The 17179-nt window shown below is 38.3% G+C and overlaps 1 protein-coding gene across 1 annotated transcript; it reads right to left on the reverse strand.

The window, feature by feature from the left end:
* Nucleotides 1-884: 884 nt before the first annotated feature.
* On the reverse strand, nt 885-13792 carry FAM81A (family with sequence similarity 81, member A). Its single transcript, XM_009864791.1, has 8 exons — nt 13746-13792; nt 12233-12506; nt 11335-11453; nt 4833-4962; nt 3530-3636; nt 2268-2403; nt 1699-1894; nt 885-1296 (listed from the first exon to the last, which is right to left on the reverse strand). Exons 1-8 carry the CDS (start codon nt 13790-13792, stop codon nt 1157-1159), a joined length of 1149 nt encoding a protein of 382 aa, XP_009863093.1. The 3' UTR covers nt 885-1156.
* Nucleotides 13793-17179: the final 3387 nt, after the last annotated feature.

Genomic DNA, 17179 nt, shown 5'->3' on the forward strand with positions numbered 1-17179 from the left:
CTTAATCCTGTGTGACTTACAAACATGAGGAGCGATATCAAGTTATGAATTAAGTCTGTAGAATTAACTCTTTTTTTTTCCCCCTGTCTAGATTAATATGCCATATGGGTGCTGACTTTCATTATGTAATCCATTCTGGGAATGGAAATAAGCACCATTATTATTTAGAAATACTATGAATGCAGTTAGAAATTTGAATCTACTAAATTATTAAAGTCTTCTTAAATTTGAAGAATCAGTTGATTTACTTCAATACAAATTTCTGAGCAGATCATAAACTGCATTTCATTTTACATTACATTCTCTAGCCAATGTTAGATTATCGCCTTCTCTTTTGTTTTCAGACCTTCCAAAGTTTTTTACCAATATAATGAAACAAGTCACAGGAACACATACCCACTTATTAAATACTCTATATACATCTTTTACCTTGTCTCAGCTCCACTTGGTTATTAATTTAAAAAGGTCACAATACTTAAGACCACATGAGTTAAGTTTCTGATGTTGTTCATAAATCATCTTTGTCTGAAATCACATTACATAACACTATTTAGTTTACACACACACACAGAGGATATTTGCAAAACTAAAAGATTTTCTGATGGTATAGGTTTTGAAAATTGGTCTGTTTAGTGCCAATTTTGTCTCCCCAGGAAATCAATAGTAGAGAAAGTGACTGTAAAAATGTCTGTTCCTTTCAATTAAGGTGGTGAACCTTGCCAGACTGATGTTAAACAAATTATATCAACTTGTTTGTGTTTTGGTGCTCTTTTTTTTTTTTAAAAAAAGAGGTGTTTGCAATGTATAAGCTTATACCTGCCTGATCAAGCCTGCAAAACTGGGGAGAACTGGAATGCTTTGAGCAAATTAGGTGCCAGCTTCACCAATATATTACTCCAGTTTTACACAGTGCTTAATCTCCTGAGAGCAACTAGAGTAGTGCAGTGGCAAATCAGCACCTCAGCCCTAAAAGCTGAGCTTTTTGTCAGTTGATCTATGAAGAACTTCGACTGACTGCTTTGAGTAAACCTATGGACTTGTGCAACAGCAGCTTGTCATTTGGTACATGCATTTCATTTGGATTACAGACTGGAACAAGATTATAGTCTGCCTATATAGTCAGGTAAACATTCATCTCTTGGATCAAACGTTGCAGTCATGGTCTAGCCTCTCCCCACGTGGGAACCTCCTGCTTCATTTGGTGGATCTGCTTCTGTAGCTCGTCTTTGTCCAGCTTCATTTTTGCTTCCAGAACTTGCCGTAGAGACCCAATGCTCTCATAGATAGCTGCAAATCCTAATTGCAGGCGAGAACTAAATTAGTTGGTAATCAAAAGCAAAATCATATCATTACTATCATAATGGCTTCCTACTATAACACTGCTTCACTCTAGGAAGACAGCAAAAGTTCTGAAGATAAACAGGCTGTAATTGTGTGCTGATGGCAGAAAAGCCCCTGATCGCAGCCAACCTATGCTGAAACACGCTCTGGGGAGAGCCCTTCTGACCTAATGTCTCCTCTTGTCACTGTGAATTTCACAGTTAGTGAAAATCTTCTAACCACCACAGGTGCAGTCATTACATCTGGCCCAAAAGCTTTTAAACTACTTTGATACAAGCAAAGGGATTTTGCATATTATTACAGGTCAATCATCGTTACCACAATTCAGAATAAAGAATTTGATAACTGCGGTCCTACCAGCATTAACTTCAGCTTTCATTTCTTTTATGTCTTCGTTTATCTCATTTTGAAGTTTGCCAATGCGAATATTTATCTTTTCTTCAGTCTGCTTTGCTTCGTGTGCTTCCATGCTTATCTTCTGTATTTCTTCTATTTTGTCAATTTTCTCTGCCATTTGGTTGAATTTCATCTCTATAGCTCTTTCATTCATTTCCTGGAGCCAGGAAAAAGAATTTTAATGATTTACTCTGCACATGAAATTACAGAGGTCTTTCCCAAATATGCAATAGATATTGATTAATCACCTTTTATGTGGAACTCAAAGATGTTAGAAATTATAACTTTTTCATAAAACAGTTTACTGTAGGCTACAGAATACTGTAGGCTAAAATGCTGATCTATTTATAAGTGATCAGATTTATTTGATGTGGGGATGTGATACCTGACATAAGTCAAAAGACATACAAATATCGAGGCGGTCTGAAAATCTCACTCTAGTAGTATCTCAATCACATCATCTTGGTTTGTTTATAGTGCTTTTGAATGCTTCCTGAGAAGTATTATTAGGACTTTTAAATGAAACTTACAGTGTTTTCCTTAAAAGTCAATGAGAGTTGGTCAATTTTTTGCACAAGCTCTTTTTCAATCCTTTCATGTTCCTGTTCCAACCAGCTGCGTGCAGACACAATCTGGCTGCTGAGTTCCTCAATAGCATTTTTTAATCTAAGAGCACAATAGAAATTAGCAGATACAAAAGAGCAGAACTTCTGGTCATGCCACAGTGGCTTTTTTATGAACTTGTTCATAAATAAATTAATGACAATTTAATACATTCTTGACACTGTATTAAGGTGAATCTTTGAACTTTAAGGCTACTAAACTGGATAACATTTTAGAAAATAAGGAAGAAAAAGCACAACAAAATAGTTATTTACATGAAACACATCACAACATCTTGAGGTATGGTGGATGCAAATTCATTGCAGCATCAAAAACAGAATATGGTCATTCATCCAGATTGTAATTTTCATGTCCATAGGTCTTAAATATGCACAAAGACTAGGTAAGCCTCTATTTTAGCAGCAATGCTGGTTTGTATAGCCCCACTTTTGTTGCCTATACCTGCCTCAAGTTTACACCAACCACTTGTGCCAGTGAAACTTTTTTTTAAAAAATGGGTTTCTTTTCCCAATGAATACTCGAAATCTGGATTTATTCTTTCACCTGTTTTGCAAATAGTTTTCCTGATGTAACTGATGGCATTGCATGAGGATGGCAGTAAGGAGTAAGAACATGAATGGGTTCAGCCAGGACTGCCACTGAGTGAATTGCCTGGAGAAGAGTTAATATCTGAATTGAATGTATCCCTGTACAATGTCTAGTAGTAGCACAGTAGCTTATCATTAGTAATTTAGGCATTTGAGTTATATATTCATATTTGAAGCCAGTTTAAAGCAATAACACTCGGTGAATGCTGTGCCTTGCTTCCTGGTTGCCTGAGTTGAACTTTTTGCCCTGCTCTCAGCAGCCACCTCCAGCATTCATTGCTTCGTACGGTGCTTGCAGAAAGGTACCAGGCCACCCTTACAGAAATCCTTAGTTGTGTTATTTAATACAATTTCTGCCAGAGTACATAACAAAAAAAAATCTTTTCAAAATTGCCTAACCACATTAGGGGCAGAACTCTTGTTGAAAGCAAATCCCACTTGACAGGCCATTATGCTTTTGTCGTATTTGTTGAGCATACGTACATATTTAAAGAGGTTCGTGCTTTTACATTACAACAGTCAAACTTGAAAAACTGGGGCCCCCGTCTTGCCGGACACAGCAAGGTTTCCCACGCACTCACTTCATATCCAGCAGGTGGAGCTGCTGGTTGCTGTCTTTGTAGGCAATCTTCAGCTTTGCTTCTTGTTGAATTATTGATTGCTCTACTCTGCTCAGAAGATGAGAAATCTGAAACAAAATTCAGAATTTATTATTTTTCAACAGCATTTCATCACAGTCTCATTTGGGATGTTTTCACAACAGTAGAGGTCTTTAAAAAGGGCCATTTTTGCTGATATCTCAAAAATTAAATTTGTACCTTTTACTTTATTGTGAAAAATATACTATCTCGCAAGTTGAAAGTATCAACGTTGTGAAAACTGTAATTTTTCAGCCATAAATAATTTGAACAGTCTTGCCTTGAACGTGTCTGCCTGCTCCCCGCCATGCCCTTGAGACAGCTGAGTTTACGCTAGCTGTGCTTTACCGTGTTGCCACACAAACAAAGTGAACGAATGGCAAAGCACTTCACCGATACCGAGTGATATTCCTCATCCCTTCATGTGTAATGGCTGCTGCAGTGATAAAAGTGTTGGATTTAACTGGGGATAGGTGATTACTGACAGAAAATATTTGTCACTGAAACAATTGTCTCAGTTTTACAAAACATACTGTTGTATGAGATTCATGCCAATAAGCTCCTAGCATGCAGGCTAATATACTGTCCTGAGTCTGCAGAGAAAGATAAAGTGGATTTTAACCATTTACCTGCCGCAAAATGAAGATGTAAAATACTTTTGTTGCCCAAGAAAATGGGAAGGCCTTGAGATGGAGATATGAAGACTCCTGTTCCTTAATGTCATAAGTCTCTGCGTGTATCTAGTGCTCACTTCCATTCTCATACCCAATGGAAGAGAAACCTGACGGACAGATTAATGGATTCACAGAACCCTAAACCAGGTTTGTTTTGCCGACCTTCAAAAATTGTGTTCATATACACTTAAAATCATCCTGGGAATGCCAAAACGTACAGGGAGAGACACTGGTGCTTGCGTTGTTGTGGTAGTTTTGTAGAGCATCCTTGTCATGTTTGCATTCCAACCTCAAGAAGCCATTCAGGCCAGTAATCCCTGACTTTTGTTCCTTCCTAGAGTCCTTTCGGGTCCCTTTCCTAGTCCCTTCTGCACAGCAAGAACCTTTCTTTCAGTTAGGCCAGCACAGTGACGCAGCTAGGTGCCAATATTCAATATAATAAGGACTGTGGTCAGACACGCCTCTCCATTTGTAAATCTGTGACCTCCCAGGATAATAACAGTAATGGAGTCTATGTGAATTAAACTGTAACTCTTACCCATACAGGGATCGACTTGGTCTAAATACCATACCTGTATTTCTGCCTCTTTGATTTTAGATTCTAAGATCAGCTTGGAGGTGTGTTGGTCTTTAGTTAGGCTCTGAAGTCTTTCATACGTAATTTTGTGCTCTGCAGACAGTCTGGCTAACCCAGCATCACACCTGTTTGAACAAATAAATACCAAAAATGACAGCTGAATAGAACATATGGGCCAGGCTTTTTAAAATGACTGAGCATCTCTGTGAAATCGCTCACTGTCTAGCAAAACAGCATATTATGAGAGTACAAAAATGGTGATAGAGTATTCAGCAAGCTGCTCAGAAAAGAGACTGGAAGTCAAATAGGCTGACATGCATGTTCCTGTCTTCTTGGCGCTGACACAAAATGTGTAGCCTGTGTTGTTGCCAGTCAGGGAAATCACACTGGAAATGCAAAGATGCAGAATTTCAATACTTTGTATATTTGTCATAGTCCAAAAGACACCTTTCTTTTGATTTTGCCTACATGATTAGAAGACTAAATAACTGAGGACTGGTTTTTTGTTATTGCAGCTGTGTTCCTCTGTGTTTTACAGTCTTATTTGTCTTTGTAAAATAGTAGCATTCAACTAATATGTGTAGTAAAGAATGTGGGACAAACTTTACAGGTATTAGTCTTTTTTTAGGTAAAACTGTCATTGAAGGCAATGGCAATTTTGTCTCACCAAAGACTACGAAATGCATTCCTGGAACATAATAATTATTCTTTCCTTTCTTCATATTGGAATATTTCTGGATGCTGTAACATTTTTCAAGATAAATGTGCTATAGAATATGTGCATTTTCTACCACATTTCAGAAATACTTTGTCGAGGTGGATTTTATCTACAGTAATACAATAAGGACATTAACTGAGCTGTAAAAAGATAAGTACTGTAATTTCAGGAGTAAGACCTCTGTGAAGTATGAGTCATGTGTATTTTTTTTGCTAAGGGAAATATGTGATTGGCAGCATTACCAAATTTGATCCATGAAACTGATGAAGAAAAGACAGCAGTTACAATTTGAGGGAGAAAAAGACAATAAAATGGGACAAGCTAAAGCATGTTAAGTCATTACTTAAACCAGTTACACATTTTAACCTCTCTTTGGTCACATTTCAGTTTGAAGGCTTTCTTTCGATGCATTTTCGTCACCACAGTTACAGTAACTATCATCATCATTAAACATGAAAGGACAGTAACAGCTAAAAGGACAAACAGAGCATCTGCTTATTATTCCAGTACAATTTCAATATGAGAATAATCAGTAATGCAAAATAGTACATAGAAATTATAAAACTTGTATAAATTAATTTCTAGATTAGCAGTCCAATTGTGAGACCAGTTAGGAATACCCTGGAAGACCAGGTGAGGATTACACAGCAGTGAACCATGCTTGGGGGTCTTAAAATCAGGCAGTTTCTTTAGAAAGGTGAAAGAAGCCCAAAATCTCTATGGTGTTATGATCAGAATCAGAGGAATGAAATTATCTCTCATCTCGTCACCCGAAGCTTATGGGCTAAGAAAAAAAAAAAGGCTAGATTTGTTTCTCTGTGGAATGACAGAAAATATAAAAAGCAGCAGGTTTGAAACTACTATAGGAAATGTAAACAGCAGGCATGTAATTGGTTTTAGGGCAAATTAGTGTTTTGGGTTTAATCACAGTGCATCTTTCTTCTTTGTGGAACTCCATTACATGATCAAAGGGGTGATATAGTTGCATGGTAACTGAAACATTAAAATTCTGACTATGTTAATTTAGTGGCAGCCTGGTATGTATGCTTTTCTACAAGGATACTATAATTGGTACTCTTTTAAACAAAGTTGGAATAAAGTTTAAATTCCATTGTCCATAGTTATGGAATGTTTATCCTGCTATGTTTGTTTTTAAAAAAAAACCCAAAGCAGTATTCCATACTGTCAAAGAGAAGTCTCTTTGCTATACGTATTTTATACGCTCACAAAGATCTAATTAGTTTTGATCTGGAAGAAAACATTAGGGAGCTGCAGACAAAGAATGAGATTCTGGTATTAGCTGTGAGTATACATTCTGGGTTAAAAACTTACGACAATTAAGTAACTTCAGTCCATTTGTACTAAGTCCATTTTTGTACTAAGAAGTGCCCAATAAATACTTCTCTGCCTTCGTTGCTGAAATGCTGAAGCTGGGCATATAGACAGCCCGGGGCAGTTTTTCAGGTGCAGTCTGTGTGGATCCCCGCTGAACAAAGGTGAGAGATGTTAATTCAGCTCAGCTCTGTCTTGCTTTGACAGACCCTTGCCTATGATGACCAGGGAGAGGGGGTGAAAAATGACCCGCCTCGCATTATCTGAAATAGCTGAACAGAGGACAAAGGACTGAAACCTGAATGGAACCGAAACCCAAATACCAAACATTTTGCCCTTAATCTCGTTTCAACCATTATCTAGTCCAAGTAGGGTGCTCAAACACAGACCTCGCCCATTAAAAGATAAGGACAAATCCCATCATGCCACCAAAGATAAACATTCCAGATAGGCCTGTTTCTTCAGGCATACCTCTGCCCCCCCATCCCATCCTTACAAGATAAAATCTGTAAGATTTTGGGTAGGATTTTGGAGTTTTTTCAATGATACAGCTGGGCTGGAGGAGACACTTTCCTCCTTGTTCGAGAGGTGGGACAAGAATGCTGTCCCTTGGGTTGTGAGAACCCTTACCTGAGAAAGGGTAAGTAATTAAGAAACAAACACACATGTGGTATTTGGCATACTTTAAGGTTGTGATTAAGGTATTCATATCTAGCATGCTTGTAGTTTGCATTGATGTGTTCTGAGAATCACTTAGCTTTGTAATAGTGTATTGCTTTTCAATTTGCTATAGTGCATTCTTCCATTCTATCCATAAAAACCTGCACTAGAGATGTATTGGACCTGTGACTGAAGTTCAAATAAATTTAGTTTGAACCTTGCAGTGAAGTCTCTCTGTCACACAGCTGCACACAGGCACTACTGAAGTATGGGACAAATTACACTGGAACGTGTTTGGTTTACTACTGTCCAATTTTGGAGGACGTTCTCTGATTGCCAAGCTGTGTACCTGTGTGAAATTAGTAAATGAAGAATAAATGGAGAGATTTCTTAGTGCCAAGTATTGTTCTCAATTTCAGGATTTTAGAAACTAGTAATGTTTAATATAAACAGTGAAATTATCAAACAACTGCCTTGGAAGTTGTAGTAAGCAAAAGCAGTAGTTATTTTTCTGGTACGCTGAGGAGTATTTTGGTTGTCTTTGATCTGTAAGAAATCAAAACATAGTGATTGCTCTACACAGTACCACAAGAAACTAGATAAAGCTGAGAACAACACCAATACTCTGCCACAGGGCACTGTATGATTATGTTGTGGTGATACATGCAGGTTTTAAACGTTCCTGTTTTATTATAACAGGAGATGCTTCGATTAAAATACCTGTGTTTCAGTGAAAAACAAGTAGCTGAAGAACAAGTAGGAAAAAGCAAATTGATACATTGCTGGGCAAAACCAGCAGAGCTTCTAGGTTCTGAGTAGCCTGGACCAGGAGTCGGTTCTAGTCATCACTGCGCATCTCCTGCGGAGCCCCGGGCAGAGCGCAGCAGGCAGGTTGTACTCAGGAAGCTCATAGGAACAGCGCATCCCAGAGGCATCAGACTCATTTTCGGTGCAATGTGGAAAAATCTGCCTACATGTAATGAGTCCAGGGTGTTTGAAATGAATCAGACCTAAGATGTATATAAAAAAGTCATGTATATATGCAAAGCAGGCCCAATTTGAACATGCGTAGTTGCCATTTCTTTGAATGTTTCAGCTATCGGGAAGCTTCTAGAGACAGCTACTGCTATGGTTCTGACTAGGCTGCTGTAGTTAAACTTCCCAGACAAATGATCATAGTCCACAAGTTATTCTGTAAATAACTGATAAGGCACTACTCATAAGTTTTATGATCTCATATCACTAGAAATAGAATTGGTAAATTTGCATTACATAAAATTGCCGACATCAGGGCCAGGAGGCTGGAGTAAAGGGTCTATCGACATCTATCTAATTTTCTGCTGAATGTGTCTCCGAATTTAATAGGGATAATGTTTTACTTAAAGTTAATAATGGTGCTGATTCTTAGAAAAATTATGCTTTTCAAATTCATCAATAAATTTTGCTTAGTGAGAAATGGCCCAGAGACATGAGCAGTAATGGTGTTCAGTCTTCTTCTGCAAGGGGTATTAGCTGGCTCTGCGACTCACGTGTGGTCTGCCCAAGTCCAAATTTCACTCCCCCAGAACTGTGGGTAGTGTGATTTTGGAGCTTTAGAACTGCATGTGCATTCAGGGGTTCCTGTTCTCATCGTTAAAAGCAGCAATCGTCAAGAAATAATAAGACAGCTGTTCAATGATATATTGACATGTTACAGAACAGTTGGTGTTAGGAAATAAGCATCGCTCCAATATTGAAGTGGAATAGGATGTTTAGGATGCATGTAGTTACTGGAACTGAAACTTGGACAAAATCCTGCAATTGACACTGGAATTATTACAGGACTAAAAGGCTCAAACTTAGGTGATATACTGTTATGCAGCCTATGTAAAGTGATTCACACTGACTCCCATCTGCATACCTCTAGCTTAGAGCAAATGTGATGTACTTGGAATTAAATTAGCCTGTTGCCACTCCAGCCTGAGCCCTGCACAGTGCCTCGACTGTGGCCGAGAGCTGATGCACAGTAAGTTGGTAACTTGATCATCTGTCTAAGGTTTCACTCCTGGAACTCATCTGGGAACTAGCAGGACTTGATATAAAATTACCTTAAGTGAGATGAGCTTATTTTATGTAAGGAACGCTGGCTAATCAGAAAGTGTTTATCCCAGGGAAAGTTTCTAGCAAGTACCTGTCTAATGCCAATAGCAAAACAAACTGCTATCTTGACCATGATCTCCAGATGTTACTATAATCATTATTCACACTAATTTTCAAAGTATGTCTGTAAATAAAGGCAAATAGCTTTCTCCCGTGGAATACTGCTTTATCTTGATTTCTGGTAAAGGGAAGATTTTTTTCTTCCTCATTCAGGGAAATTTTTATGTAGAGAGCTGGATAGAAGGTAACAGTTAAAAGACAGCAAACTGATTCTCTTACGGTAATAATTGCAAATATCTAATGTTCGTTGCATGGTCTGACATTGGGCAGATTGGTGCAATCTCACAGAAGCGTCAGATAGATTGCAGCTCAGGCGTTGCCCTCAGTAAATAAAGGACGGAAGAAATCCTGGCACAGGCTGTGCTAGTCCATCACCAATCCCCACACCAAGTCCCCAGGACGGCAGGGTCCCTGTTGCAAAGCTCACGCTGGCAGGTGTTTACCCACTTGAGTTCTGTTGCTGAAAACAAAGGCACTATATTTCACTTCACAAGGTGTTAGTAACTGTGTTGCTCCAGATACCGACCTCTCCCAGGCTGTAGTATGATCTCAAAGTGGATTCTTTATATAAAGAAGCAGGAAGACCTGGGCATGTAAATTTGTCAGGTGTTTCCCGGTGAGATAGTTTAGTGTGTGTATTTCTGTATAATTTTTCCGATTTAACAAAATAAATTTGTCTGAAGGATAGTGCATAACTTCAAAAAAAAGAAAGTATGTAAAACCTATCTAAAGTATTCTTTTAAAAATGAACTATGGAAATTGCTGTGGAAACTTCAAACAATTGTGAGAAAACTTTAGTTTGAGGAAAATCCCTCCCTGGTTATTTTTGTAGGCTATTTTGAAGGTTATCACCAAAGCAGTTGAAGTACAAAAAAGAAAATTACATGTACAATATAGACAATAGGTCAAATTCAGGACAAGTATAATTCCACCAAAGTTATTATCCAAGCTACTTTAGGCCATATTAACTCTTCTTTCTATGGTTGTACGTGTCTTCTGTCTTTTGTGTTCAACTTTAGAGATACTTAAGCAAATGTTGTTGTACTGGGGTGTGTAAATGTGTCATTAATGGCACAACCTGGAGCCTGTGTATCTCCACAATTGTAACCCAGAGTTACAAATAGCCTGTAAAACCTCTATTTTATAGTTCTCTGTTCCTTACGTGTCAGGTAGTCTATGTAGTTTTTAATATGGCTAACCAATAATTGAATGCAAGGATTTCTACTTCTAAAATATATGCAAAAATGTGCAACTATTCTGTTCTTTACAAGTGCAAATTGTTCCATGCTGTGTTTATAATTGTGCTAATTAATTTGTTTCAAATATAGACCAGTCTAACCATAGTACTTTTAAAAGATGAACCAAATCCAAATTCCTAAGGAATTTGTGGTAATTTGTAAAAGAAATTAATTCAGGAATTAAGGACCATACTTTTAAAGATTATTATTAATTTTCTTGAAAACACTGAGCAAAATTATCCTGGGAATTTTGCCAAAGTCGAATTCAGCCCATTATCATTAACATTCATACTTCAAGATTAAAACAAGATTAGCTAGTCCCCAAAATATGCTTCTGTGTTGACTTTTACCTTGCGACTCTTCCACGAAGATCTCCTAAACCAGAAAGCTGCCGCATTTCCAGACTCTTCAGGGTAGAATTTGTTCCATAGCTGAGATTGTCTCTGACGCGTATCTGTTCCTGCAGCATCTACAAAGCATTCATATGCAAATGTAAACTCAGTATGTCACATTCAATGTACACTTAAAATGTCACTCCTTATTTCTCAGTATTTCAGTAACATTAGATACTGTTTTGATATCACTTTATTAGAAGCTTTTTCTTGCATCCTTCTACACTGGATACCTTTAAGGTCATTTATTATTTCTTATTCTTAGTGTCCAATCTGCACATATATACCATAATATGTATAAAAGGTAACTCGACAATGGAACAGAGACTTAGATATTGATTTTTATCCTTTTTTTTTCCCCACCTCATGCCTGTTGCTCACTGCAGCAGAGGTCAGACGTGAAGTCACATATCTGCATATGATTAGGTCATAAAAATGAGCAGTTGGGTTTGGTTACTTGGTGTTGTCAGTAAGTCGGAAGTGAAAGGAAGTTTATTATAGAGCTAAGGTATTTCCCAGTGTTTATACAGCACAGCCTTTGGACTGAAGTTGAGCTGGGTGTTAGTGTTGCATTAATTCATTTTTTCAAGGTTTTCCAGTGCAGCTTTTCAAAGCAAGCTTATTAGTACCACAAAGGCTTCTGTGTTTATATGCTAATATCCTGTGCTATTTTCATAGCCACTGAAAGAATTATGTAATTTGCAAACAGTTTTTCAAGTTGTAAAAACAATTTATAAGCTTACAGGATCTTCAGACCTCGCCTGACCTTTACTTATCCCGTGATAAACTTTCTTACTAGATTAGAAGGCATAAGTAGCTGAGAATGCATTAGTCCTGTGAAAAATTCCTAACATACCTCAATGTCCCGATTAAGCTGCCTCACTATTGCCGTTATGTTTCGGATGTGTTCTTCCAAGAGTTGCCTAGCCAACCGGTCGCCTCCCCCTTTGTTCTGCATTCTGTGCAGAGTGGAAACAATGTCCTCCTTAATGCGAAAAGCGTGTTCCACAAGAGCCGCCGTTGTTTTCTCATGGCTTAGGATTCTGTCTTCCAGCTGATCCACCAGGCTCGCAGATGCCAAGGGGACCGCTGTCAGCGCCTGGCTGTGCAGTGGTATGTTTCGAACCCGTCTAGTGAAGAGGAATATCCAGATACTGTTAAGTTCTCACACGAAACTCTGCAATGCTTTTCTGCTGGACACGGTGCCATACTATCTTAGTGGCAGTACCGGGGAGAGGCACCAAAATACTGGCAGAGAGAGGGCTTGCTGCTACAAATAAGTGGGTGCCGTGTTGGCCACTGCATGTATCTTGTACAAAGGCAGGTCAGGCTCTTTTTCCTGCTCTTTAAGGAAGCTTACAAAAGCACGGGATCTTAAGAAAAGCACATTAGCATTATAAAAGTAGTTACCACTCGGAACTATAATTTGATTAAGAATCCAAATTCAAAACCCTTTCACTGAGTTTCAAAAGCAGTGCTATTTGTCTCTACAGTTTTCAGGCTTAGTCCAAAGCAACAACTGTAGAAGGTAGAAATTGCAAATTAAATTAAAACAGGCTGAGGTTAAAAAGGAGTAGTTTGCATCCATTCCTTTTTCCAGTCTCTGTAGCTATTCTGTACTACCATACAGAGGCTTGTTCCCCCATGAACTGGACAAGAGCATACATATGTGTAGAAACTGAGGAGAGACCAAAATTATTACAAACTTCTCATAGTCTTAGAAATCCAATTTTCCCCCTGAATAGCTTACACATGGGCACCTTGAGTAATTGTCTAGATTTTCAAGAGAGCTCTGCACTGCGTAGCTTCCATGGAAAGCAGTGGAGCTCATGGGTGCTCAGAGTAAAAGATTAGGCTGCTAACGCATGCAATCTTTTTCCTGCAGTCCTATTCTGTAAAGAATAAAGAGAATTTTCAGAAGCATAAGTGGAAGATGCAAGTTCAGCTCCACTTTGAAAGAGGAGAACTTTTTTTGAAACTGTTATTTACTGTGTACTCTCCATGTTGTTTCCTGTTGATGAGCCAAATCAACAGTTTACTTTCACCATAATGATATTAGTAGAGATCTGTGAGGACTCCAACAAAGGTCACTTCTGGCTCAGAGTTTTCACAGTTATGCCATGCTTTTAGAAGACCGGCTAAAGTATAATGTTGTTGGACTTCTACTCAGTTGCAGTTAAAGCCAGTTAATGTCTTTGGGAAATGAGTAAGGGATTATGATTGGGGCAATGATTTGAATGAGTCTGCAGTACTTCACTTTGCACACTAATGCCAAAGTCCCAAGTCACAGCATTACTATATATAGGAAATTGAAAGACACATAATACTCTGCAATAGGAAGATTTTATTTTTTACATTCCAAACTGTACCTTTCAGAAGGGGCAAGAGTTGGGAAGATTGGGCTTCGCTGGGCCATTTTCTGGTCAATAATTTTATGTCTGTTGGAAAAGTACACATTGAATTATTTAATAGTTTATATCTGGCACTGAAATGTCTTCATGCTTCTACTTTAAGTGCATCTCTAAGAAAATTTTAAGATTACGCTGACAGTTCCGATCTTGGTGTTTAGATATTACTTACGGAATAAATGCAAACAAAAATCAATAAAAAAGAACAAAAGAACGCAAAGTAAAATGTGCTAAAAAGCTTTCAACAGTGAAAACGATACTCTTCAAAAAGGCAAGGTTGACAGCCTTGAAACTGAAATCTGCTGTTGACCCACAGAACTGGTTTGGCAGGACAGAGGCAAACAGACTTCTTGTCTGCAGTCTGTCTACTGGTCTCAGACATCACCAATCAATGAATAAAAAAGGATTATTGTAAAGCTTAAGAAAGTGTTGGATAAAGAATGAAATAAAAATATTTAATGACAGCAGATTATTAGAGGTAAAGCCTTTCGCAGGTAAAACATTGGCAGTCAGAAACCTAAATAAAATGTGTTAGACAACAGTGTTGTTTAACAAAAACAAGTCTTCTATTAATTCATCTTCAAATCTAAATAACCACACTTTATGTTTTAAGTAAATTCTTCTGTGGTAAGAATATAGATTCCATTTTTAATCTTTGGACATAGCCAGCCAGAGTGTGGCAGACGTTGCAGCAGAGTGGGTCTGTTAAAGAGCTTCAGAAAGACATTTTAGAGATCTTACTGTAAGTGAGACTAATACCTGGCTCAGTATCTTTGTCAGAATCTTTGGCAGAAATTAAATTGATGAAAAACGTGGAAGCCTCAATCAAATCCAGCTATTCTAATCTATATAAAACACATAAACATTTTAAAATGTAAGGAGAAAGAGCATGGCCTGAGCCTGAATTCCTTGGGAACCTAAAATCCTCACTGAAAACTAAAGGCTGATGTATGAAAAGAATTTTACAATTGCTGCTAAAATCTAGTTCAATGTATTATGCAAATAGAAAGAGAAAAATAGGGTTATTGAAACAAAATGTTCAAATATTGATTATAAAGAAGTGATAGGACCGTCCTCTGAGATCTCAAAATGCAAGGCATGTTTGTGCTTTAGAAGTGTATGAAAGCACTGCCTAAAAGGAGAGAGCAAACATTGTCACAGTATGTGTGTTCTATTTATAGCACGGTACTTCACAAACTACAAATTAGAAAAAAAAAGTAGTTTTAAGAGAAGCTGGGTTGCTGAGCAGCAATGACACTAGGCTGGAATTCAGAAGGTCTGATTTTAATTCCTTGCTCAGTCTCACATCCTGATGACTTTGGACAAGTTATTTCCACATCTAATGACTCAGTTGCTCTAATGATACCTACCTTCTTGTTTAAGTGCTTACGTGCCTAGAAGTAAAAAGCATGGCGTAAGGAACTGTATATCGTTATGACGATTCTGCATTCAAAATCCTGTGCAGATACTGAATGTCCAGTCTTGTAATCTGTTCCTCACACCCATAGTTTCCCCAGAGGTTTTTTTTAAAAATGCCACCACTCTGCAGGCTGTCTCTCCTAACTGTATCCCTAGGTTATACAGTAACCAGGCACCCAGTTCTCGGTAGGTCTGAGCTCATTTACTTAGTCCTCTGGGCTGCAAGGCATTTAATGATCTTCAGTGAAACATTTAAATGCAATTTAACTATAAACACAGGAATATCCCACTGCTTTAAGAAAAGTTATGTATATCACATCAGCAAAGCACTGGATGCTACCTAGAAAAATGAAGAACAAATATTAAATTCTGTACATCTAGCAACATCTTAGTGAATACACCTTAAAAAAAACAGCCAGAAAAATAAATCACCAAGTGCTTTAATCTTACAACCTTCAGCATCCATTTATTGCCAATCGAAAAAGCTGTTTGCAGCAGAGTAAGCATAGGATTACTTGAAGTTTTTTTGTTTTTCTGCCAGACTACCATTAGACATGCAGCTAAATGCAAATGTCTGGAGAAAATGTGCACGTGAAACAAAAGTTATACAGATGGGCTCCTCATTCATTTGTTACTGCTAACTTCAGCATGTCACTTGGTACTCAGTGAAATATCATGAATTAACAGATTTCTTGATCTGATCCAGAAAGGATGCGTTAAGATGCTTTTTCAGCAGTTGTACAAAACCTTTTTGCAGTGTGGAGCTATTTGCAGTAAATAGTAACAGATAGGTGTCAGGATTAGTGACAAATTCCCTCTATATAAGTGTGTGTAATACCAATTTAGAATAATAAACATAAAATAAATGGACAAAATAAGAAGTTCTGATGCCTAGATTCAGAGGAGTGTTAATGGCAGGAAACTGGGATCAGCTTAGGTACTAGTTGAAATACTGGCTTCAGATGATTTTATCTTATTTTTTTTAATTATGGTGCCTCCTGTTTGATACTGCTGTAGCAATTTAAGTCATGATATATTAACTCAGTATATTTTAGTTGCTTGGTTTAACTTACTGAATATTCCAGATATATTTGTCACACAGATGAGATAAAGATTTTTCCCAGTTGTAAGTGGTATGCCCGATTGCCAAAAATAACAGTTCACTTGATACATGAGGCAGCTTTTTCATACAGACATGGGGTGCTTATCATTTCCTGAAGTCACTGACATCAGACATGTAAAAGCTTGAAAAAAATATCATACATGTGACATGCTGAAGAAACATTTAGCAACGCAGAGTTCTCTCCTTGCTATTCGTACCGGGGCATCCCTTTCCCACTTGAGCAGGCGCCTTGCAGGTTTATTTTCTGTGAGTTCTTCATTCCTCCTGTTTTGAAGAATGATCACACCTGTCGTGTTCAGTTCTCCATCTTTCATTATAACCTATGTCTAATAGTTGCTGTAATATCTGTGCAGCTCGGAGTGTTTTTCACATTCATTCTCACAATATACCTATGGGGTAGGAGAGATTTATCCCTGAAAATATTATTTTCCTTGTGTTGCTGGTAAGGAAGTGAAGCACGGCGGGGGCTACGTGATTTGCCACAAGTCACACACAAATCAAAGCAGACTGAAATACCTGCCTGGGCAAACACTTTAATCACTCTTTTTTTTCTTTTTTTTTCTCAAAATAGAAACCGTTTTGGTTGCTCTACCGGGAGCATATGACAGCACCATCCCAGGAGCTGCGAGGTCCCGGGGTTACTGCGAAGCACTTTGGGGCAACATTTTGGAGTAAGTGAAAAAGTCGCAGCGTGGCAGCTCGGTAGAAGCGTCGGTCAGAACCCGGCCGTGTGTCTCAGTGAGTCACAGGAACCAAACCCTCGCGAAGCCCCCGGCGCGGCTGTGACACCCCGCGAACACGGACGCGGCGCCGGGCGGAGGCTCGCTCTGCCCTGCGGGAGAGGTCAGCGCCC

Source organism: Apaloderma vittatum, unplaced genomic scaffold, assembly GCF_000703405.1.
Source record: "Apaloderma vittatum isolate BGI_N311 unplaced genomic scaffold, ASM70340v1 scaffold46052, whole genome shotgun sequence".
NCBI classification, from domain to species: Eukaryota; Metazoa; Chordata; class Aves; order Trogoniformes; family Trogonidae; genus Apaloderma; species Apaloderma vittatum.

Bases quoted from the DNA above. Each gene is read 5' to 3' on its own strand.
- FAM81A (XM_009864791.1), bottom strand. From the start codon at position 13,792: ATGGCCCAGCGAAGCCCAATCTTCCCAACTCTTGCCCCTTCTGAAAG. The intron at 11,454-12,232 runs GTATGTTAGGAA...AATGCTTTGTAG, and splicing joins AGCTTAATCGGGACATTGAG to ATGCTGCAGGAACAGATACG. The intron at 1,297-1,698 runs GTAGGACCGCAG...GCCTGCAATTAG, and splicing joins GAAAGCTGAAGTTAATGCTG to GATTTGCAGCTATCTATGAG.